The sequence below is a fragment of the Rhamphochromis sp. 'chilingali' genome (genome assembly GCF_963969265.1).
Source record: "Rhamphochromis sp. 'chilingali' genome assembly, chromosome: 2".
In the NCBI taxonomy this organism is placed as follows: Eukaryota; Metazoa; Chordata; class Actinopteri; order Cichliformes; family Cichlidae; genus Rhamphochromis; species Rhamphochromis sp. 'chilingali'.
In genome coordinates this window covers 42,192,350-42,218,128 of record NC_137930.1, presented here as the reverse complement: position 1 = coordinate 42,218,128, position 25,779 = coordinate 42,192,350, and the positions used below count along the sequence as shown (strand labels likewise).

At 39.8% G+C, this 25,779-nt stretch overlaps 1 protein-coding gene across 1 annotated transcript in view; it reads right to left on the bottom strand.

Moving 5' to 3' along the window:
* The window catches only part of aass (aminoadipate-semialdehyde synthase), a 100,027-nt gene that overhangs the window by 63,579 nt on the left and 10,669 nt on the right, over positions 1–25,779 (bottom strand). Inside the window, exons 3-4 of the mRNA XM_080874085.1 lie at positions 23,594–23,770; positions 17,075–17,159 (exon numbers count right to left, since the gene is read on the bottom strand). Of these exons, the coding sequence (XP_080730211.1) occupies positions 17,075–17,159; positions 23,594–23,770 (262 nt within the window). The remainder of the gene's footprint in view (positions 1–17,074; positions 17,160–23,593; positions 23,771–25,779) is intronic.

The following is a 25,779-nucleotide window of genomic DNA, read 5'->3' as shown; positions in this document are numbered from 1 at the left end:
TCTTTGCTCACTCCTCTACCATCTTTGATGTGACCCTGACCAAATGCTACAGCAGCTGGACCCACAACAACAACCTGAAAATGTCAACACTGCTGCAGGAAAACGATCTCATGCAGCGGAGACGAAGAGCGTTAAATCCAAGGCCCGTTTCACTACACGGGGGAGATTTCCAGACAGCTTCAGCTGACAGAGCTGTGACGAGACACCCATTAAGCCCGGATGAAAAGTGAGGCCGAGCAAAAGAATGCTGACCTTAACAACTCTGCATTAAAACTGTGCAGGACAGTGACGGACCAACACTGATGATCGGGCAGCAAAAAGGGCGTGCCAGAGACAGGAGGAGTAACTGAGGTCAGGAGGCACCTCAGAATGGACAAAAGCACAAGAAGAAAATAAGCTGAAGGCACAGGTGTCGGGGCTCGGCCAGGAGCTGACCTCTGAGAAGAGCCGAACAGCAGAGCTGCAGAAGGCCGTGGAGCAAAGCAAGGAAAACATCAATAAACTTCAATCTGACGTGTACGGAAAAGACTCTGAGGTTTCTGCCCTCAGTATGAGCTCAAGGCATCAGAGCAGAAACTGAGCATGGCTCAGGAGGAGCTGGCTGATAATCGAACCCATCAGTTAGGCTTGGAGTCCCAGATACAGGACTTGAAATCAGGCCGGAGCTCGCTGGAGCAGGAGGTCGCCAAACCTGACGAAAAAGCTCCAACAGCAGGAGCAAGCCCTGAAGGAGCTACAGAAGCAAAAGGGTCAAGTTAAGGAGGAGCGGAACAAGGAGAAGATGCAGGACACTGGAGAAAAGGACTGCCTCAATTGGGGCCAGAACCAGTATGGAAAGAACTTTGAGCAGCAGCACCAATGGACGCAAATGGACTGAAATGGAGGAGGGCAGGACCCCAGGGCACGCTTCAGACCGTGGTTTACCCAGAACAGGAAAGTGATGAACACAAACACACACAAACACACACATCTACATGCACTGACTCAGAATGAAGAGAAACACAGATATGAACACATATGCACTTGTTGATTGAGTGAGAACTGACACACACACACGCACACAAATCGAAATGCTGATTCAATTCACTGAGAAGTGATCCACACACACACACACACACATGCACACGCTGATGCAATGAAGAATGCTTTACTAACAAATGCTGCACACAAACATCCAAATACAGAAGATGTTACAACAACAAGAAGCCATTGATTGTTTATTGGTTAAATGCAGTTCATGTCACCCAGAGGGCACCTGTGTAGATTTGGGGGACAAGGTCTAAGGCAGTTTGGTTATGAAAACAATGTTTGTGTGTGATGTCTGTTTATGGCTTAAGGCCTCCACTGAATTGTTTACTTTGCTTCACATAGCCTGATAAGGAGCAGTGGTACAAAGTGAAAATGATGAATTAACGGTGTGAGCCTTATTTCGGAGCGCCACATTTTTGTGTTTGAGATTTAATTGAAGGAGGAACACACTGAAAAAGAAAAAAAAGAAAAAAAAGGGGCCAGCCCTTGGATTTACGTAAGCATCTTGCGTGTATTTAACACAATTGTCTCAGGCTTTAAAGATCTGTACGAAATCCAACAACTCAATTTGTTCTCATTGAGATGACACGATACAATCCAATAAGAGTGGTTAGTTGCTGAACTCACGGAATTCACAACACCGCATAAGATTTCAAACTACAGGAAAATCACTGGAGTTATAAGAGGCAGACAACGACACACACACCCCATGCATGCTATTGCTATTTATTGTGGATTAACCTGTCAAGGGCAAGAACAAAAGAATTCTGCCTCAAATACAGGAAATCATAGCTTTCCTGTATTTCCTACATTGTTGGCATGCTGGTTAGTGCTGTTGCTTGACAGTAAGAAGCTCCTGGGTGCAAGTCCACAGTCTGGCTAGTTTGCAGTGGTTTCTCTTTGGGTATTCTGGTTTCCTGCCACAGTAAAAAGTCATGCAGTTATTAGAGCTAGGCTAATTGATGATTCTAAATTATCCATGAATGTAAGTGCAAACGGCTGTTTGTTTCTATCTGATAAACTGGTCAGCTGTCCGGGGTGTACCCTGCCTGGTAACCTGTCACTTCAGGGTTATTTCTCAGCCCTGTTGCAACCAGGATAAAGATAGGAGGATGGTAGTTGTTGTAGACCCATTCAATTTTCACGGTAACCAGGATCTAGACTTTGTTGAACCGCATGCAATATGAAGACAACATGTAGTATTTAAGTGACCAAGTAGTATTTGGATAAAAGTTACTGAATAGTGTTGAAATAAACTGACAGAATTGAAGGATTAAAATATTCCAGGAGCTCAATTTACTCCATCTGACCATGTTTCAATTGCGTTTTATGAACACAAAATGCACAGGTTTACTGAATATGAAAAGGTTGTGTTGATTTAACTCAGTTGTTTAAGTTTCTGCCAAAGCAAAACATTTGTGTGCAACCAGTGTCCACTATTGAATTAAGTAAATCCAACATGTTTTTTGTCAGTGCAAAAAGGAGTTACGATACCTGTATTCCTACACAATATTGTCCCGGGAGGGAGAAAAACTTTCTGGTGAAGTTTTGGTTGATTTTTGGGTTTTGCTTGACACTAGGTTGATTTTATCAGTGAGATTTGGATTGTTTTCTTTCTCTAAGAGAGAGAAAGATGGTTTTATGCTTGGACATGTTTGCAATGGGCCCCAGTATGTGATATTATATGAGTATTTTATTGGTTACGTTTGTTTTTGCTTTTGTTACAGTGCACTGAAATAAGAAAATCTGAGAGGTGTGATCCACCGGTGGTGATATTTTGGTATTTTGTGAGTTCCTGATTTAACAAATCAGCTCTTTAATCCAGGCCTGAGAGATTGAACTTTAAAGCGCTATAAAATATTCTTACTGAAAACAGTCGCAAAGTATTTTTCTCCATGATTATAATGGGCTTGGGAGAAATTCACTTATATGGGACATTGATCACATGAGAAGTCCTGAGCCTAAAAGGATTGCAGCGAGTCAATCCAGTCCAAAAAACAAGGAACTGTTTTCCTTTAAAATGATGACGTCATCGTGCTGGTGATGGATGCTCGAATAGGTTGCGCATGAGACTCCATTATCAGCAATATCTGGTATGAATGTGTGTGGATGTATGCATGTAACTGGACTGTGATGGACTGACGACTAAAAGTTTTAACTGACTTGATACTGAGACAAAAAAGGTACCGACTTTAGGATCAGTGAATGTCCACAAACAATTCACCCAGCCTGTAAAAGAAGGGTGGATGTTTTGTCTTGCTTTGTTTTGTTTTTGCAAGAACAGAAGGATGACAGAGACTAAGGGAGGCTGTAGTTTCACATGAGTGTGAACTGCAGACTTAACCCTTTGGTTGCTAATTTTGAGTTACTGATGTTTGCATTAAGAAAATTGTGTTTTAGTAGCTGTGTTTCGATTAATGTATCACATTATATTGTTGGGAATGTTAAATGCTAAAGTAAAGAAAAGGTTTGATTTCACTCATGACTGAACATGTTATTATTAACCATAGCAGGCTACTGTAAAGAGTCAATTAACTTTTATAGAGGGGAAGAAAAAAAGCCAAAAAACCCTCTATTGAGGTCTATGAATAACAGGGGAATGATAGACTTGTCACACTCAAAATGGAGATATGTAATGATAAACACTGGTCCCCGTCTTTTAGGTGCTTTCTTGAAATAGTCAGCAATTTAAAAGTAGGATAGAACCGACAGGGGCATGTGCTGAGAGGTGGTGCTGCACAAGAACAAGAGCAAAATAAAGAAAAATATTGTGTTTAGCTTTGATAAATTCAAATTAAAATGTACCATTACACTCAGAGGATCAATATGAAATTCGATATATGCTAATTTTGTATGAAGTACATGACTGATAACTGTTCTGTCCTGAGCTTTTGTTTTTACAGCACCCACTTGACCACACCAACAGTTTCTCGCCACCAACAGGGGTATTTGCAAAGAATATGGAGGAGTATCATCAAAACTGGGAAAGGTAAGCCCCGAAGGGGGTGATAACACCATAACTTTCACTTATGGTTAAATTCTCAAAATTTGACCCCAAACTTGAAAATTCTTCAAACATTTAGAGACAGAGTGGATAAACATAATGTCACAAACCACATAAGGATGGGGCATTTGAATCGATAAGATGGTGAATTAACACGCCGTAAAATGTTGATCATGTTGATTATATTTATTCCAGTGTGCAGAGCAAGGTTATTATTATTAACGAAAACAAATGAAATAACAAAAACTAGAAGTGAAAAAACATTTTCGTTAACGGAAATATAATAAAAACAAAAAAGGAAAACTAACGAAAACTGTAATGAGTGTTCACAAAACTAACTAAAATTAACTGAATTTGTAGCAAAATGTGTTTAGTTTCATTGATGTGTGCGTGTCATACAATAGTCAAGGGTGAAAATGAAGTTTAGTTTCCAGATTTTTTCTTGCTGTCTCATTATGCCAGCAGGTGGCAGTACGTTAGTCGAGTCGTCTGTGTTGCTGCTCCGTCCACGCGCAGAATCATGTCAGGAAAAGTCGGGAGAAAGCGCCAGAGTCCAATTTGGGATTACTTTGAATATGACTGTGTTTTGGATAAAGCAAGTGTCTTGTAGTGGACAGAGACAAATTATGAGGGACATTTATAAAACAAAAAAAATCCCACAAACCTTAAAGTGCACTTGAAAAGCTCACACAAGAAGGCTAACCTAGCTTACCTTGAAAAGGTAAGGGAGCACACTCAACCCTCATCCTCAGAAAACAGAAGCTAACCCCAGGCAAGGCAGCGTGATGCATCCCGAGACAACAGGACGGGGACATCTACATAACTGTGTGAGTCAATTGCCTTCAAAAAGTTTATCAATTCACTTGAACCAAAATTACGAACACCCGGTGCTGTAAGAGTTAATAGTCTCAATACCCGAGGATAAGCAGAAGAGCATGACTGATATGATGAAACTGGGATTTTGTTACACTTAATTATCGCAAACACAACCAAAACTAAACTGAAACTAATCAAAACTAGACTAAACTGAAACTAAGGATTTTCAAAAAATAAAAACTAAACTAAACTAGCAAACAATTGGTAAAAACTAATTACAATGGATATAAAATTGAAAATCTGGAGTCAAAACTAAATAAAAATAAAAACTAATGAAAATTGCAGAACTATTAAAACCCTGGTCGAGACTAAGATGGCGTTGGACATCTTCAGGGCGGAAAAGGGTTGGTGTGACCAAGGTGTGGTTTGGCTTGTCGCATGTATATTTCAAGATGATATGGCTCTGGATGGACCAGTTACCAGGGCATGGAAGGAGGACAGACTCATTAAATGAGGAGAAGGAATTTTCTGGGATTGGAAATCCTCTGGGTGAGTGGTTGACTAAAAGCATGCATAAAATAAAAGCTATTTTTTGTTATTGATTGGTAATAGATTGATAATTGGCCACATTTACAGCTGTATTGACTTGTTGTGGACGCAGTCTACTTCATGTTTAAGCACTCTAATTAACAGATTGAAAATAGAGACATTAAAGGAAGAATATCCAGCGCCACCCTGTCAGACGCCAGTGACGGTGGGGCTCAGTGATGAATCAGGTGAGCTGGATTCATGGCTGAATCAAAACAAAGATTTCCCTGCTGTGGTCAGTGAGGGAAAAACAGGGGGAAATAAAATTGAAAGAGGTATTTATAAACGTTTATGTGTGAAGTTTATAAACGGGATAAAAAGGGGGTGTTTTACTGTTATTTTAGCATCAGCAGTATTGTTACATCAGAATCATATAACAAGCATTGCATTAATCATTTATTGAAGCTATTGACATTACATTAACATTTGTATTACAGTGATTGTTATAACCTCAGGTTAATCTTCTATTTACAGGTGTCAGGATAATCATATGATCTTTCATTGCAGGTGTAATCATGATCATTTTTATACATATTCAGTTTGTTGCTCATTATAGAGTTGTGCTCAAGTTAATAAGGGTTAAAAGCTACAGTCAGCGCGATGTTTGGCTGATCTATGGACTGGGGTGACTTCGAGCATAGAAGGCTGCACGCGCTTACATAACACTGATATCATGTTTTTCTTGGTGATCTTTTATTCAGTTATATCTTTTGCTAAGTTTTAAGTAGTGGCAGTTAATTAAACGACATTCATTTAATATTACATACCTGATTCAGAGCATTACACACAGATCAACTTAACAATCTGCAAGACCTTGTAGCTGCAATGTTGTGTCTCCATAAGGGACAGTTGGCTCCAGGAGATAAGTGGGAGTCAGTGCCTGTCCTCGAGAAGGAGAGAATATTCCTTTGCTGTGTCAAAAGTAGTCAACAAGTTCATATTCAAGTGAAGTTCATATTAATACAGGTTTTGTTTCTTGGCAATTCTAAGGACGCAGGCTCTGGGCAGAGCCAGGAGTTGAACAGATCTAAAATGACAATTAAATTGGTTTCATTCCCTGGCACAGGCTGACAGGACTGGAGCAACGACACTGGATAGGAGAAGGTCTCATACTTTCTAAGATATGAGGTCACTAACCTTTTCTTTTAATTTTCTAGCTCCGTTGATTTGACACATGGGAATGTGTCAAAAAAAAAAAGGCGGGGGGGGGGAGTTGAGTTTTAACATCAAAAAAGGGTTATCTGAACATTTTTATGACTTCATTGGTGTTTTAATAACTTAGGTATGGTAAAACTTACGCTAATAGTGACCCAGAAGGTTTCCGGACTTTTTTAGAGAATCAGTGAGAAGCATAAATCATTATTTCCATGTTTAAGCGTTAATCATTGAAATGAAATGAATAGCGTTTAGATGATAAAATGCCTGTGTTCATGAGAAGCTGAGTACCACACTGGAGAGGAAACCGTGGGACAGTAGGCGGAAGCAAACACATGATTTTTGGGGGGGCAAATGTTAGGATTAAAAATGGCTAATTTGTTTTTGATGTCTTTTGTTAAAATGAGTGGTTTTAATAATTTTCAGACACACCTTGCAAATGTGCTTATAATGAGTTGGCACTCGGTCTTTTGAAGGTCATAAGCTTCGTTTGGCGTGATGGTCCAGACTGATAAAGTGTAGGAAATGACTTGAGTGCAGAGGGCTAAATGCAAACACGCTTACACACACATAGGATATGATTAGAATAAGTCCCTGGGACATTCTGAATATTCTAAACCAATTCTGAATCACCAGGAGGTCAGTAGATAACAACATTAGATTATTAGGGCTAGGAAGAGAGGTGTTTTGGTTTTCTGTCTCTTACAGAGAAAGGAACAGACACCAGACGAGGTCACAGATATACGAGGATCCTTCACAGCAGAGACAGACACAGTGACTGCCGAGACACCAACTGGGTTCAAGTGTCATGGCGTTTGGCTCCGATTAGTCACCTCAAAAGGATGGATCCCATAAACACAGCAATAACCATGAAGGGGTTGGCGGAAATCCAGGAACACCAGACCAACGAGGTTCGAGAGGCTCTTGGGCAAAAGGGGGACACGTTCCTGTACCTTTTTCTGGGGGATACACAGGACCCGAGGATTCACAGATCGTTGTTTGAAATCGGGGCAGAATAATCCCCTGATCTGTGCAACGACTGAAGGGTTGTCTAACCCCTGAGGTTGTAGAAAGAAGAGCAGAGGATCACCCAACTGGACGACACTGGTGGCTGCAGCAATAAAATAAAGGCTAAAAGCTCCTTGGACAGGGGTTCTAGTCTGAGTACGTCTGAAGGGTATAAGGTAGTAGAGCAGGGCGATATGGCCAAAAATATTTATCACAATATATATTTGAAAATTTGCGATAACGATATAACTGACGATATAATTGATGCGAGACAAAATACAACTCCACAACATTACTAGCGCAAAAAGACAACCTTCCATTTATTTTCACTTAAACAAGAAGCTGGTTTTTATGTACATTAAAGCTTTATAAAAATGTAACAGTGCAAATGCAAATTCCTTGCTGAAAGTTTAACCAAAAGGCATTTCCAGTAGAAATGGGCTGACATATCCTGAGCATAACCATGTTTAATATCCACTGAAGTTAAAAAGAGGTGCTTTGCAACATTAAACTGCAGTGTGCAGTACGTATTTTTCGGACCATAAGGTGCACAGGATTATAAGGCACATTAAGCGAAACAAAGCAGTCAGATAAATCAAACTTTATTAAACTCATTCTTCTTGCTTCCTCCACTTCTGTACCATTGATTCATTAATGTTGAATTCTCTGGCAGCTGCTCTATTCCCATGTTGTTGCAGTATATTAATGACTGACCTCGTATTGTGGATGGATTATCTCAGTTGTTCTCCTGACTGAAGTTTGGTCCGTTTACAGCATCCTGCCATGCGATTACATTTGTCTCTAACTATCAGAACCTTAACGTTAACTTTTGTAAGTGGAAAAGTGTTAGTGTTCGTCCTCCAGCTTCACTGTTTATGTTATGCTAACATAGCTGTGTCGCTAGCGATCACGTAGCACATCATTATATACCAGCTAGCCCAACTTCAGTAACCCTACAAACGTCACTGCTGTTTAGTTTCCTCTCTTCATTTATGTTGGAAGTGATAGCAGAGCTGTACGTTTGAATTTTTTCAGAAATCTCTCAGTCAGAACATGCTATATCATGTTTAGGTAACTAGCGAAGCTAACTTCCGCTAGCTTCCTGCTAACTTCTAACGCCGTTAAATGTAATAAATTCTGTTTTCATAGATGCTTGGAAGTTAAACTTCATAGTTACACATGGTAAAGCAGCAATGCTGATCGTTTTATTAAAGATGAAAGAATTTAGACAGTTTTTAACTCTCAGTGATGCTGCAGTGTTCGTTTGACCTGAAGCATACGGAGTTTAGGACCCAGATTACTCCCAGATTTAAGAGCATCTTAGTCCGACAAATACGACAATAACGACGGCCGCTTGCATGTTCTGCAAAGAAATGTGCTTTGTCGTGTATCTGACGGACAAACACCAAACCAGTTCCACATTACTGAAGTTGCACCATTTTTACAAACCAATTCTGGTTCATCTGTTTCACTCAACAATCGGCCATGTGCGTATGAAAACAAAGGCACTGCGCATGCGCGTTTTACTCATATTCTATCGCGATATTTCATTTTCCTATCGTTGCCTAACATTATACCGGTATTACCATGAACGGTATAATATGGCCCAGCCCTATAAGGTAGCACCAAAATAAAGCTGTGGGAGAACTGGGCAGTGTCATCTGTACCTACTATTGTTGTAGTAATAGTTTTTCTTGCATCTGAACTGCGCAAACACAGAGGTCATCTCACATATGGTTCGCCCAACAGGGGGACAGAGGGCCTCAGGGGGAAGAAGAAATGAACCCGGCTACACTGGATTACAGGGTGTAGGTGAGCTCTTTATTCTAAAGAGCTCAACAGGGGGAGTGTGGGATTATAATATTATTTTATGCCATGTTAGACCCCTAATTAAAGATTGTGAATTATTATGTAGTTTTAGTTTGCATTATTCTCCTGAATTAGAAGAAGGTGATAACTATTACATTTGTTAAACTGATTTGCATTACATTAGACTGCTGATTTATTGTGAATGAATGATATTGTTTTATGATGCATTATACTGCTGAGTTATAAGAAATACTGTTCGCAGAAAGTCATCGCCTTATTTGTCTGATTAGAAGAGAACAGAACATACTGGAGTTTTCTGCCCCATCTCAGCAGGAGCAGATAAACAGGGAGCCAAGGTCGTAGCTTAGGCGCTGTGTGAGAGAAAGAATGTGAATGTTTAGGCTTTTATGATTAGGTGGGGGCCACTAGAGGCTATAAGAGTTTGACCAATGCTCCACCATTTTGAGATCTGATGCTGTCTGCGTATAGTGTCCATCTCCCACACGTTTGATCATTAAAATCATCGTTTGACTCAACCCGGCCGGACCAGTGTTGTTATTGTGGTTTTTCCTCTTGTATCCACCCCCAATATTTGAATCCGTAACAGTTGCCATCAATCAGGATTTGGCCCAGAAGCTTGAAAATGAAGGGCCAACACTGCAAATATTGACTCTTTGCATAAACTTAATGTAATTGTCAATAAAAGCCTTTGAAACGTAAACAGTGCTTGTAATTCCTACTTCAATACGTCACAGAACAACTGACAAAAAGATCTACAAACACTAAGGCAGCAAACTTTGTGAAAAGCAATATTTGTGTCATTCTCAAACCGTTTGGCCACAACTTTACTGTCTACTTGCCTATCACTCCCACTTATTTCAGCTTGTGTCAGGGATGAAAATAATGACACAGTCTACATTACATTTATTTTTATTCCATAAAAGGATGAGAGCATGATGGTAAAGTGCAAACTGCATCCAGGACAGAACAAACTGCATTAAGCTTCTAACACAACTTCAGTTCTTTGCCAGTGCCTGCACAACAATTAGGGGAAATACCTCCAACATGCACAAACATTTGACCACACAGCATACAATTCAACTGCACAAATGTAATATCTTCGCTAAATTCTTATCAATTCCCATTCCTACTCCCTGGTATAACTCTCAAACTTAAAAAATAGAACCCGTATGTTGGGGAGGAAATGCCATCTCAATTTAGAAGATCTTTATTTGGCCTGTAAAAATAGTTTCCCCTCTGTAAATCTAGGGTGTCTTGTTATTCATCACTGACTACAGTGATGAATAAAAACAACCATAGGTTTCTCTTAGGCACTGTAGCTAGGCTAACTAAAAGTCAGCATTTTGTTAAGCCAAGCATTTGTTTAACCATAACTATTAATGACTGAATTCATTTTTTCAAAAATAAAGATTTTAACAGTGTTAGGAAGGTTATTTTTAAAATGTATTCCACTACATATTACAGATTACATGCCCCAAAATGTATTTTGTAACGTATTCCGTTACGTTACTCAGTGAGAGTAACGTATTCTGAATACTTTAGATTACTTAATATATTATCATGCTTTTTACAACTACATGAATGTAGTTTTGCTGTGTGATTTATTACTATTACTGAAGGCTACTTGTCATACCAGTACCAACTAGATTTTTAAATCTTAATATAAAATGAGTAACAGTAGGGTGGACATTACGTAAGGCTGCACTTTTTGCAGCGATCTCGTATAGAAAACTATTCCTTGCGTATATAAAACTGGTCCACGGCTCCGAACCGTAGTAAAGGGACCTCTGGCTAATACACTCAACAAAAATATAAACGCAACACCTTTGTTACTGCTCCCATTCCCCATGGGATGGACGTAGAGACCTAAAATTCATTCCAGATACACAATATAACCATCCCTCCCAAACAGTGATCACAAATCAGTCCAAATGTGTGGTAGTGGGCACATCTGCTATATTGAGATAATCCATCCCACCTCACAGGTGTGCCACATCAGGATGCTGATCTGACATCATGAGTAGTGCACAGGTGTACCTCAGACTGCCCACAACAAAAGGCCACCCTGGAATGTGCAGTTTTGTCTCACAGCAAAATGCCACAGATGCCACAAGCAATGAGGGAACGTGCAATTGGCATGCTGACAGCAGGAATGTCAACCAGATCTGTCGCCCGTGCATTGAATGTTCATTTCTCAACCATAAGCCGTCTCCACAGGCGTTTCAGAGAATATGGCAGCACATCCAACCGGCCTCACAACCGCAGACCTCGTGTAACCACACCAGCCCAGGACCTCCACATCCAGCAGGTTCACCTCCAAGATCGTCTGAGACCAGCCACCCAGACAGCTGCTGGAACAATTGGTTTGCACAACCAAACAATTTCTGCACAAACTGTCAGAAACCGTCTCAGGGACGCTCAACTGCATGCCCGTCGTCCTCATCGGGGTCTTGACCTGACTCCAGCTCGTCGCCGTAACAGACTTGTGTGGGCAAATGCTCACATTCGATGGCGTCTGGCACGTTGGAGAGGTGTGCGCTTCACGGATGAATCATGGTTCACATTGTTCAGGGCAGATGGCAGCTGAGAATGTCCCAGTTCTTGCATGGCCAGCATACTCACCGGACATGTCACCCATTGAGCATGTTCGGGATGTGCTTGACCGGCGTATACGACAGCGTGTACCAGTTTCCACGAATATCCAACAACCTCGCACAGCAAACCAAAACAAAACACTCAAACAAAATACACAATTTCCATTACAAGTGACATTACCCTCTACAATTTTTACAAATAAATTAAAAACTGCCTAAATAGGCTTTTAGGTGATTTTTAAAATTATGAATAGAAGCCAATTCTCTAATTGCATAAGGCAACTTATTCCACTGAAAAGATGCTCTAAATATAACAGTTTTTCAAAAAGTTACTTTTAACTCGAGGAATTACTAAATTGTGGTTAGTTGAGAATCGTGTAGCATGATTATGTATTTCATCTGGATACTGCAACTGAGCATAAAAAAAAGTGTGGTGTGTTTACCAGTATTGCTTTCTTTAAAAATACAAGTAAGCCATAGTATAATTTAACTTGTACAGAAAGCCAAGAAAGTTTATCGTGCATTTTATCAATACTTGTATAATATGAACACCTTAACACTAATCTGGCCGCCCTATTTTGGACTAACTGAAGTCTGTTCAGATCTGTCTTATTAGCTGCTGACCAAATGATTGAGCAGTACTCTAGATGAGATAATACTAGTGGATTAATGACATCTTTCATAATTGAAGAAGTGATATAAAAAGAGCATTTCCTAGCTATAGCTATGCCCTGTCCCATTTTCTTAATAACAGAGTTGATGTGCTGAGACCATGAAAGGTGGTGGTTTATGGTAACACCAAGTAATTTAATCTGGGTGACCTGTTCTAATACCGATCCAGCTATGGAAAGATTTAGTTGTGGGCTGTTGACTAAGCGTACTCTACTTCCTATTAACATGGATTTGGATTTAGACACTTTTAAAATCATGTTGTTTTTACTTATCCAATCAAACACGTTCAGCAAATCTAGTTGTAATACGCTTGTCAATTCAGAGTGGCTACTGGCTGAATAAAACATGGTGGAATCATCAGCATACATTACAAGATGAGATTTATCCAGGACATACGGCAAATCATTTGTAAAGACTGAGTAGAGAAGTGGACCGAGGCAGCTGCCTTGGGGTAGACCACAGTTCATTTTACAGCCCTCCGAGAAATAACCATTATAATAAACCTTTTGCCGTCTTCCAGACAAATAACTTTCCATCCAGCACAAAGCTGCTGGTGAAAATCCATAACATTTTAGTTTATCTATCAAAAGATCATGATTTATCAAATCAAATGCAGCACTAAAATCCAAAAATACCACCCTGGCCAAATTCCCATTATCTAGATATTTATACCAGTTATCTGTCATGTGAATGAGAGCTGAACTGGTGGAATAACCAGGTTTGTAGGCATGTTGAAACTGAGTGAGTAACTGATTTTCTGTTAGGTAATGTTGAATTTGTTCATAGACAATCCTCTCCATAATTCTACTTAGAACGGGGAGTAGACTAATAGGTCTGCTATTGACACCATTAAAAACGTCATTCTTGTTTTTAGGAATGGGAATTATTTTCGATTCTTTCCACTGCAATGGAAATAAGCTGCATGCCAAAGATCTATTAAATATGTGACATATAGGAAGGGACACAAACTTGGCTGCAACTTTGAGCAGTTTATTGTCTATGTTATCAGAGCCGGAGGATGTATCGTCAGGAAGTGATATCAATAAGCACTCTACCATCTCCACATTCACTGCCTCAAACTTAAATTGGCATTGCTTATTATTCATGATAACATCCTGTATAAGACGACGTGATAAGGTGGGATCGCCTCTGCTCATTGTAGATTTTAAATTTGTTATTTTATTGCTGTAATAATTCGCAAAATAATTGGCTATGTCCTTAGCTTTACTTATAAACGTATACCCATGTAGATGTGAAACATCACCGGAGCAAGATCTCTACCCATTATATTATTTAAAACTTTCCACACCTTTTTGCTGTCCTTATTGGCCTCCTTGAGCTTAAGTTGATAATATTCTTTCTTGCGCCTATTCAATTTAGTTACTTGATTTCTTAACTCGCGATATCTTGCCCACTCTTGTGGACTGACAGACTTATGTGCTTTTGCTTTTGCTATATCCCTTTCTGACATTGCAACCTTAAGTTCATTATCTAACCAAGGTGCGTAGTTCTTTTTAACAGTAAATCTTTTTAAGGGGGCATGTTTGTCAGCCAGGTAGCAAAAGTTTTCAATAAACATAGATAATGCCATATCAGGGTCACTCTCGAGGCAGATGTCAGTCCAGTGAATTTCTTTTACGTCATTAATATACTTATCTGCATTGAAATTTTTGTATGATCTATGAAAAATAATCTTTTGTGCAGTTTTCAGTGGTTTCATTTTCTTGGTCAAACCTACAAGATTATGGTCACTATAACCAACTGGAATAGAAACAATATTAGAGCAATGCTCAGGAACATTTGTATATATATGATCAATACATGATGATGACCTATGACCTCCTGCGTTGACCGTGACCCGGGTGGGAATGGTGATCATCTGAGACAGGCAACAAGCCGACGCTGATGAACTTATCTTTTTCCTTAAAGGACAAGAAGGAGCTGACCAATTGATATTAAAGTCTCCTAATAAGAACATGTCTTTGTTTTCCTCAGTTACTCTTTCCAGCATTTCACAGATTCGTTTTACATACAACATATTACTACTTGGGGGTCTATAGCAGCAACCTGCTAATACAGGCCTGCCATAGAGCGGGTGTAACTGAACCCACACAATTTCCAGGTCGTTAAACATTAAGTCTATACGTAGTTTGCTTGCCATATTATCATTAATGTATAGGGCTACGCCCCCTCCAAATCTGTTTCTGTCCTTCCTATACAACTTATAACCGTTTATTTCAAATTCATTATTCTCAAAGGCAGCATCTAAATGTGTCTCGGAAAAAGCCAGCACACTTATCGTATTTGTTGACAACAGTGCATGAATTTCTTGAATCTTATATTTAAGGCTACAAATATTAACATGAGCCACTTCAAAATCTTTACCGGAGAATCCGGGAATAAGTATAGGATCCGACATTTGCAGACCGATCGATCTCAACAGCTACAAATGGCAACATTGCTGAAATCTAAATATTAATTCCGGCGTTCTGTGGCCTCGGTTTAACAATTAATTTGTCATATTTCAGGATGGCAATATCACCTCTGTCTCTGGCCGCTCTCAGCTGTGGTAACAGTTCTTTCCTCTTCTTCCTGATGGACTCTGAGAAATCTTCGTTGATGTAAAGATTGGTACCTTTCAATTTTTTGGCAGATGAGAAAATTAATTGTTTATCTTTAAATCTTTGTAGTCTGACCACAATCGGCCTGGCTCGTCCATTTTCCTTGTATGGACCGACTCTGTGAGCGCGTTCAATTTGAATGCTGTCACTATCCAGGCCCAGCTTGTTCTTCAGCATATGTCGGACTTTCTCCTCTGATCCATCCCACGTTTCTGCTTTTTCATCTGTTAATCCATCCACCACAATGTTGTTCCTTCTCGATTGATTTTCTAAATAATCCATCTTGGTTGTTAATTCTCTGTGTTCCTCGCGTATGCTGCTGACCGCCGATTCAAACTCTTTTAGTTTGCTTTTAATGCACCTCTCTTCAGTTTGCAGCTCGGTGACAACCCCATCCGTGAATTGCAGGCTGGATTTAACATCCTGTACATCCCTTAGAATGCTGTCCAACCTTTTGTTAGTTCCATCCATGATTAATTGGACAAATGTCTTAAAGTTATCTTGCTGTTGATGAATCAGATCTTTGTGTAAAATTCCCGTTGCTGTTCCAGCATAGCGTTCAGCGTGCTAACACTGACATAGCTGTCATCCTCTGCCAGTAGCGCCTTGACGGCCTTCGGGGGCATATCGACCAAATCGTTTTGCCCCCCCCCCACCCGTGAAGATCGCTTCGTGTACAATGGAGTTCACAAAAACGTATACGTGAATCAAAGAATGTGAATCAAATTATACGTGATACGGTGCGACGTTCTTTCTTTCTTTCCACGCTCCAAGTTGTGTTCAGGTATCTACAAGTACGGCTGCCGTCAGAATTCATTAAGCTGTACAATTTAAACATGATATCAGGTATCAATCATCGTACTATCAAGTTAACGGTTCATCTGCATGTTTCAATAATAAAACTTTTTGAGGCTTACTGCAGCGGTGGATGGAACAGCTACAAAGTTTGTTCTTATTCACGTTAGAATTTGTTGATCAGGTCCTTTGATGAAGGATTCCCACTAGCATTTTTCTCAGTGAATGATTTAATGGTGCTGTTTATGCTATAAACACGTTTTCTTTCACGCAACCTGAGCTCACCATCTTGGTACTGGATGAATGAGGTAAGCTGTATAAAGCGCTTTGAGTGCTCATGAGAACAGAAAAGCACTCTACAAGAACCAGTCCATTTACTGTTTGTCATAAAGAACACCCTTAAACCCTTTAAGCCTTTTGTTTTCTGACTTCGCTGGGCCAGGAGGAGCTCTTCTTGATCCAACTAATTGTGGGTATTTATGTATGGGGTCAATAGTGTAGTGTCGAGCACATTTTCCAAACATGCAAAAGATCTTTGGTTTAAGACCAGGAGGCATAAATTCTTAGAAGGGTTGCATCAGGAAGGGGATCCGGCATAAAAATGTGCTGAATCAAGCACACGGATCCATGTCTAAAAATAAGGGAGCACACGAAAGAAGAGTATGGCTGGACAGAGGGATTTCTTATGAGTCCTACTTTCATTATTTTTTTATGTCAGTAATGACATAAAATTCTGTAACAGTTTATACTGAATAACAGATTTTGATCTTGCAAGTCCGAGTTAACAGTGTCAACAGTGGTCAGACTGATCAAATGATAAAGGCCATGTTTTTACGAATGATTCACTTCTGTCCATGATCTGACCTGATCTTCACTGATCCCAAAGTTTGCTACAGTGCAACTCTTTCTACACAGTCGGGGAAATAATTAACAAGATTAGGAATCCCAGCAGCCTTTCTTACCTGCGACACCAGCCCACTGGCCAAATGCTACAATCCGGTAACCATTAGCATCAACCATCTTCTCATAATCAATGAGCCTGATCTCCTGCACAGACAAAAGAAACTTTGTTAGTGTTTTTGAAGAGTGTGAATTTAAATGGAAAATGAAATCCAGCCTTCGGCAGAGTATGCTGTATTTCTTTATTTACTGTACATCAAAATCATTAGTTGAGTAGCAACTAAGGATGGGTATTGAAAACCGGTTCTTGTTGAGAACCGGTTCCCACTGTTTCAATTCCTTGGAATTGTTTGCCATTTTCGCAAACAATTCCCTTATCGATTCCAGTTGCCCCGAATGACGTCACCACGTTGCAGAGCATCATTTACCTGGCAGGAAACATGGCGGCTCAAACGCTAAAAAGTTTGGTTATACTTTATGAGAACGGATGACAACAGGGCAACTTGCAATACTTGCAAAGTAGATATTTCATTTAAGGGAGGAAACACTACGAATATGCAAAAGCATTTGCTCACAAAACACGCGATAACCTTAAATGAATGTCGTGTTTTTAATTCCGCTACGGACTCGTGAATCTCAATCCAGCAGCAGCGGTAACGTTTGCACATCCTCTCCCGTTAATGCAGCAGGTAAATAATCAACTAACAGTGCATATTATGTTAGCGCAATCTGCCTTATTACAAAACCTGCCATTACTGTGCATTTAGGTGACCATGATGAGAGAGACAGACAGAGTCTAGCTGGCTCAGATGCTGGCAGTTGTCACTGCAGTCTACCAGTAGCGTCTCCTTTCAGGCCAGGATAGACGAATGTCACCGAGCAGTGACCAAGTTTGTGGTAAAAGGCTTGCACCCATTTGCCACAGCAGATGCCCCCGATTTTCGGTAAGTGAATGTGTTTAATTGTAGGCAGGGACATTACTGGATATTCTTGTGTAATTGCTACAGAATAATTTATGTTATACTTTGTTATTGCTACAGAAGAATGTTTATTTTACATTTACAATTTTTTTCCTGGGGACCCTGTGACACCCCATTGAAAAGCCGTAGGCTGTGGATCTCTTAAGATCTCACTGCTGGGTTTGTAAGGCCATGTTACTCCTAAATTTCTATCTTGTTCAAAGAGAAGATATAAAACAAAGTTCTAAGCTAATCGACCTTAGTGTTCTCCTTTTTTAAAAAGAATCGATAAGAGAATCGATAAAGAATCGAATCGTTAAACAGAATCGAAAATGGAATCGGAATCGTGAAAATCTTATCAATACCTATCCCTAGTAGCAACAGCTAGAAATCTGAATCAGTTTTCATTATTTGTTGAGAAGTTTGGACACATAGTCATTTATGGGTTTTCTTTATTTATGTCTGTTGGGTCTGTGTTTCCACAAACCCCGCTAATTCTAGAGACTTATTCATCATGAAGAAAACAAGACAGTCGATCGATCCATTACTTGCGCAAGGGAGGCCTCGTCTGTGTCCAGCACGACAATGACCCCAATGGTGGCCTCCTCTCGCTGCCTTTTATTGACAATCTTCAAACAATAGTTTACAAAGCACCTCCCCTTGCAACCCCCCTTTGGTTACATAGACAAGGCACTGTATGTAAGTGTGTGTGTGTGTGTGTGTGTGTGTGTGTGTGTGTGTGTGTGTGTGTGTGTGTGTGTGTGTGTGTGTGTGTGTGTGTGTGTTACCTCCTGCTGACCAAAGGGTCATAAACCCAGGGAGTTTACATCAAAAGAAACAGATCTTTCAGATAGGATGTATCTACAATAAAACCTCCCCCAGCACAGAGTGGCTGGAAAGGTGGTCAGGATCAAAGGGATGGCTTTGATCCTACTGCTTAAACTAAGACTGTACAAATTTAAGAAACACAATGGCAACATTCAACAATTAGACTTAACAATGTCTTTATTATTTATTTTGCATTTTAGTGTATTTTGTTTTTAGATTTTTCAAAGTGAATACCAATCATTTTAAACTCCCCAACACCTGTGGGAAAAACTCCTATGCTCCGATCCCCATCAAAAGTAATTTCTCTCTCAGATATATGGTAGACTCCTTTCATCTGTTTATTCCTCACCATCCAATGTTAAATCTGCATGGGAGAGAGAGCTGGGAATTAGCCTGAACAAGTGTTGGAATGTAAACCTCGATTCACACCCACCTCTCTTTATACAATTTCAGGATTCACCTATCTAAAGCTGTCTATCAATTTTTTATACTTAAAATCAATAGCTTCAATAAATGTCAAGTTTTACGTTACCTTTCTCATATATCGATTAGTCAATTGGAGTTCTTACCATTTATCTTATTATTGTTTTCTTTATTAATAAATTCACCTTATTATTGGCAACACAACACCTACTCTTCTTCTGGAAAACAGTGCCCTGTACCACACTCAGTGGCTCCGTGAAGCAATGTCTTTATTTAATCCAATTTTATAATCCTTGATCAGTCTCCTGATAGTGATCCCAATTTCTTGTCCTCCCACCTTTCCAAATCTAATAAGTCATAACCAATGGATCTTTTATTGTCATTGTTTGGACTTGTGACTAAGATTGTTTCACCCTGTCAAACCGCGTTAAATCTAATTTAACTTAATACAATTAAATGAAACAAATAGTAACTCAATCCTACATTGATTAGGACACTCCAAAACTTTGATTTTGTATTCTTTGATCCATTCAGAGGTAGACTTGCTGGTGTGTTTTGGATCATTGACCTGCTGCATAGCCCAAGTGTCCTTGAGTTTCAGGGCACAAACTGACAGCCAAACATTCTCCTTCAGGAAACAATCTCCTTTTTCAGTAAAGAGCCGAATTCATGGTTCCATCAATTATTCCTTTTGTATAGTTTCACTGGTCCTTCTATACTTATACTAAATAATTTTCATTACTTTATATACCACTTCATTTAAATATGACAACTTAATCTATAATAATACAGAGTAACAGATTTTATTTATATTCTATATTAACGAATCAAATCATGCAAATCCATGTCCCCCTTTAAGCAGTGATTACATTGTGCAACATGGATGGTTGTAGACATCATAAGGGTGAAGTCAACCATTTGGCTACATGTGCAATTTTTGCATTCTAATGGTAAATCTCTACAGAAGTGTCTGCCCATAAAAAAAAAAAAAAAAACAGGAAGATGAGCAGAAATCAGCACAGACTGTCATGCTCACTGTCTGATGACAATGTAGCTTGCCATCACCAGTGTGTGAATGTGTGTGTGAATGGGTGAATGACTGGATATGTAAAGCGCTTTGGGGTCCTTAGGGACTAGTAAAGCGCTATATAAATACAGGCCATTTACAATGATGTTTAGACCCAAGGAGAACCCAGGAGATATAAAGAATAATCAAGGTTTTATTTCAGTCTTACCCTCACATACTGTGAGATGCGACTCTCTACTGAGAGAGGACCGCTGCTGTCAGGCTACAGCAAGTTCATGAAAAACTTAACAGACGTAAAGCTTGTGAACTATGACAGCTTTGGTTTTAACTTGATCTTAATCCAGTTTTGGTGTTAATGTGTCAAAAAATGAAAACAGTCATTGCTGGAAGCAGTTAACAAGCTTGTTTTCATTAACATTTAAACTGTCTGTGTCACAGTTCTGGGGCGATTCGACCCAGCATTTTGAGTTTATTATGTTTTGGTTTATTTTTTGAATGATGGGTTCTTTATGTTTCTCTGGTGCTTTGTTGATTATTATTATAATCTCTGTTTCAGTTATTCTTGTTAAGAGATTAGTTCTTATGTTTGGTTTTTCTCTGAATTATGATTTGCTTGGGTTTTGAGTAGTGATTCATGTTTCCTGTTTTATTGTGAAAGTCTTTGTCTTATGTTAGTGTGTGCAGCTTTGTTCCCCCTGTCTCATCAGCCCTGATCTCTCCCAGTTGTGTCTCCCTCCTGTTGTCCATTCCCTCATCATTACCCTGTGTAAGCCCTGTGTTTTCCCGTGGTCGGTGTCGCGTCGTACCCTCAGATCCTGCCTGTGTGTTCCAGTTAGTGTTTTCATGTTTGGTTTCTTTTTTGTTGGTGCCAGCAATAAAGCTGTGGTTTTCAGTTATATCTCCGTCTCAGAGTCATGCACTTGGATCCACATCTCCACCAGCCCGCACACAGAGCCCTGACAGTCTGAGCAGGTGATTGAAAGGACTGAAATTAAAGGTGTTGGCTTTTTATCCCAAAAATTGATCACATCACGTGTGTGTGTGTGTGTGTGTGTGTGTGTGTGTGTGTGTGTGTGTGTGTGTGTGTGTGTGTGTGTGTGTGTGTGTGTGTGTGTGTGTGTGTGAGTGAGTGAGAGAGAGAGGAGAACCTGCAGGTCTCTACTGCTGTTGGGATTGAATCACAACAAAAATAAAACACATGCTGGAAAATGGAAAATGTGTGTCAGGCGAGTCTTGGTTTCAGGTTTCAACACTCATGCCTGTCATTGACCTTGTGAAGAGTGATCATAGAATTGCTTCACTTTGTCTACAGTGCTTGAACTGAAACTTGAGAAGAGTTCAGCTACTCAAGCAGCAACATCTCAATTAATCGATTTAGGTTATTAAAATATTCACAGAGAGCAACATAACTGCTTGTGGAATTTTGCTCCCAAAACAAAACAGCCAATCACTGCAATGAATAATCAGTCTGTTGTACATGAATAAAGTTTGTAACCAGCAGCTAGTTTGGTGATCAGAGCACAGTTAGCTTGCATTACATTTTTTGTTGTTGCTTATAATAGTCCTTTTAACAAAGACAACCCCAAATGACAGGTGCAACCACTGTCAAGTGTTGAAGCAACACGTACATCTAAATCCTGCCTTAAACCCTCACGCTGTTGAGTTCTTGAACCTAGGATCTTCTTGCTGTAAGGAAAAAGTGCTGACCACCACACTGCCCACCTTTGTCTTTGACTAAGCATATTACTTAAAAAAAGAAAAACTCATACCGTTTAAAAAAAGTTATTTCAAGGCTAGCAAAAGAAGAGAAAAGACACCAAAGAATGCTTGGGAGGAACTTCTTGTACCTCAGATAAATACAGACTTTCCCTGCATCATTTACAGTTGTATACTGGAAACAGGGCTGGGCAATATGAGGAAAACATAATATCACAATGTTTTTGGCTATATCACAATCTATATCACAATATGTTTAAATAGCCTCCAAAAACAAATGTTATTTTCAATCATATAGTGCCTAAAATTGCACTGGTATACTCATTCAAATCGACCACTCAATATTTTTTTCTACTTTGAATAAAAAAAATCATGTTTTAACCATCAGTTGCACACAGAGGTTTTTTTGTTTTTTTTACAGATGACAATACTGTCACAGTAAGTCTCTCTGTGGTCAACACTAGACCTTTAACAAACAAAAGATCATAGCAACAAAAATTTACAGCAAGCAAGAATTCATGAGACAAAACAAAACAGTTAAATTAAAAAGGTTCTCTTTTGTGCTTCTAACCTATAAGGTTATTATAAAAAATGTGATCACCTCAAATTACAGAAACATAAGCCTAGACAGTGACTAAAACAGAGTGACCAAGAACAGTCGCAGGTGTCACAGCTGGTTCATTTAACGTTTTCTTTGGTGTGTGGGGAGACGCTGACATGCAGAGTTTAAAACAGGCTTCATTTTGCAGTGGATGACTTTTCAGCTGGTGGAATACATTTGTGGTGCTGCTACCTTTTGCGGCAATATTTTTAGAGGATGTTTTGCAAATTACCACATTTTGTTCGACACTGTTGTGAAATCTAAACGACAGAGAGTCTCATTATCTCACTCATCTAAAACTCCTGCTGTCGCCATGTTTTTCCCCACCTGGTAGTATATAAACACTAGGGGTGCAACGATACTCGTATCGATATTGAACCGTTCGATACAGTGCTTTCGGTTCGGTACGCATATGCATCGAACAATACAACATTTTTTAATTTATTTTATCAACTTTCCTTCTGACGATGCTGTTTGTGTTGAGCGCTCAGTGAATCTGCGCTCGACAGTGCAGCCTAGGCGGAGTAGTCGAAAGAAGCACGTATTCTCGGAAAAGTAGTTGCAGGAGGTGAGCTGGCTTCAAACAAATGATGAACGAACAGATGTGGTGCGGAATGTGCCGTGAAAATTTAATAAATGACAAATTAAAAAGGTATGAACATTTTTTTTGTATCGAAAAAAATATCGAACCGTGACACCAAAGTACCGAACCGTGAATTTTGTGTATCGTTGCACCCCTAATAAACACACATGCTCAGTGCAGTGTGTCAGGTAGAAAACTTTCCGGTTAGGAGGGGGGATTAATGATGTAATTCGCTGAGAAAAAAAACTCAGCGAATTAAATGCAGACAGCTTAATATTGCCATGGCAATTTATACTTGATGGTTACGATAAAGCCATTTTAACCATCATATTTGGAAAAACTCGTGATACCATCAAGTATATTCGATATATCGCCCACCCCTAACTGGAAACATAAATAAACTGACTGAAAAGCAGGACCACTGCAGGGTATTTTAGGGCTTACCTTTTTCAGTACGTCATCCAAGAGCCCCATGTTGGCTTCCTGAGCTTTAATGGTGTGTGAGAAAAAAGCGTACGTCTTCTTGGGAATGATCTTCTCCTCCGGCGGCCTCTTCACTCCAATTATCAGTGATGCATCTGAAATGTTCTCCTGAATGATAGCCCCTGCCTTCATATAGTACTGAAAGAAAGTACGGTCTAAATGTTATGGCTTACAAAATGTTTTTAATGTGTCTTCAAGTTTGTCTGTATTTTTAGTCCCATAAGCTATACATTTTATAGGTACAATATGTTTTTAGAGGAAGCAAAGATGCCTAAAAGTCACCAAATGTAAAATCGCTAAATACTATCCAAAAAAATTGATTCTGTTAATCTGGACGTAGCATTTTTAGTGGAAGAAACATTTCATCACTCCCCCGAGTGACTTCTTCAGTCTTAGCTGACTGCAGGTTTCCCAATCCTTATAAACAGTACATTTGCACAATGACTGAAACTAGAACCACTGACAAATAATGAGCTGTGAGGTCAGCTTGATCATTACTATGCAAATTGTCATGACCACTGATCAACAACCACTGCTCAAAAACCATTAATCTATGGTCACTGCCATGAGTACAATTCACAGAGAGTTGGGGAATGGCTGCAATAACAGCATTGTGGCCTTAGGCCCCCCTCCTTGATTCAGAGATGGTCTTTCCTTTTTCATGTAAATGGCCTCCTTGACTCCGCGCTCAAACCAGCGTTCCTCCCAGTCCAGGATGTGTACATCCTCATCATTGAAAGAGTGTCCACTGGCCTGTAGGTGTAAACAGACTGCGGTCTGATGAGTTAGCTCTTCGCTGTTGTGCCATCCGCTTTGCTAGAGGTTGTTTGGTTTCCCCGATGTATAAATCCTGGCAATCCTCCTGGCACTTAACAGAGTACACTATATTACTCTGTCTGTGTCAGGGGACCCGATACTTGGGATGGACGAATTTTTGCCGCAGCGTGTTTTGGGGTTTGAAAGTCACAGAAATGTGGCGTTTAGAGAAAACATGTCACAGCTGTTCCGATACTCCTGACACATAAAGGATCACTACGGGTTTTTCGCTTAGGCAGCAGTTGTCCTTCTCTCCTGGATCGGCTGGAGCTTTCTTTTGGCGCCTTCCCAGCTTTGACAAATGTCCAGCTGGGATAACCACATTTACTCAGGGCCTTCTTGATGTGCTGTTCTTCTGCTTCCCTGGCCGCTGTGTCTGTGGGGATGGTGTTCACTCTGTGTTGTAGCTTCCTGATGATGCCCAGTTTGTGCTCCAGTGGATGATGAGAGTCAAACCTTAAATACTTAAAAGCTTTTTGGTTTACGGTACACATCAACTTTTAAATGTCCCTCATTACTGATGGAAATCTTACAGTCTAAGAAGGCTAACCTGCCACTTTTCATATCCTCCCTGGTGAATTTGATGTGTTGGTCCACTGAGTTAATGTGATCCGTGAATTGTGGTACGTCCTGAGATTTGATTTTCACCCAGGTGTGATCCACATACCTGAACCAATGACTTGGTGGCGTTTCAGGGTAGGATAACAGAGCACTCTGTTCCATTTCTTCCATGTACAAGTTGGCCACAATAGTTAAAACTAGGGAGCCCATGGCACACTCATGTTTCTGCCTGTAGTAGTGATCCTTGAATGTGAAATATGTGGAATGAAGACATAGTTCCAAGAGCAAACGTACTTGGTCGGTGAACATCAAATGAAACCATCTGCCTGCATAATGACAGCTCTCATCTTCTCAACAAAATCAAAAGTGTTCTGCATGGTGTTCAGAGCTGCTTACCAACAGCTTGAGGATCAAAGCCAGAAACTTTGAGATGTTATAGGTGACCGAGTTGATTATACAGACAATGGGTCTTAAAGGTAAACCCTCTTTATATTATTGATATTATTATTGATATTAATGATCAAGAACCTCACCTCAAAGGTCATTGATCGTCAGTGGTGCTAATTTCAGTCATTATGCAAAGGTACTGTTTATAACGTTGGGGAAACCTGCATTCAGCTGAGACTCAAGGAGTCACTTGGATGAGTAACGAAACGTTTCTCCCACTGAAGACGTTATGTTCAGATGAACAGAATCAACTTTTTGGGATTTCCTTACTTGTATGATCGAGCATGCGTCAAGATATTAAATACTACCTTCATAGATCTGAA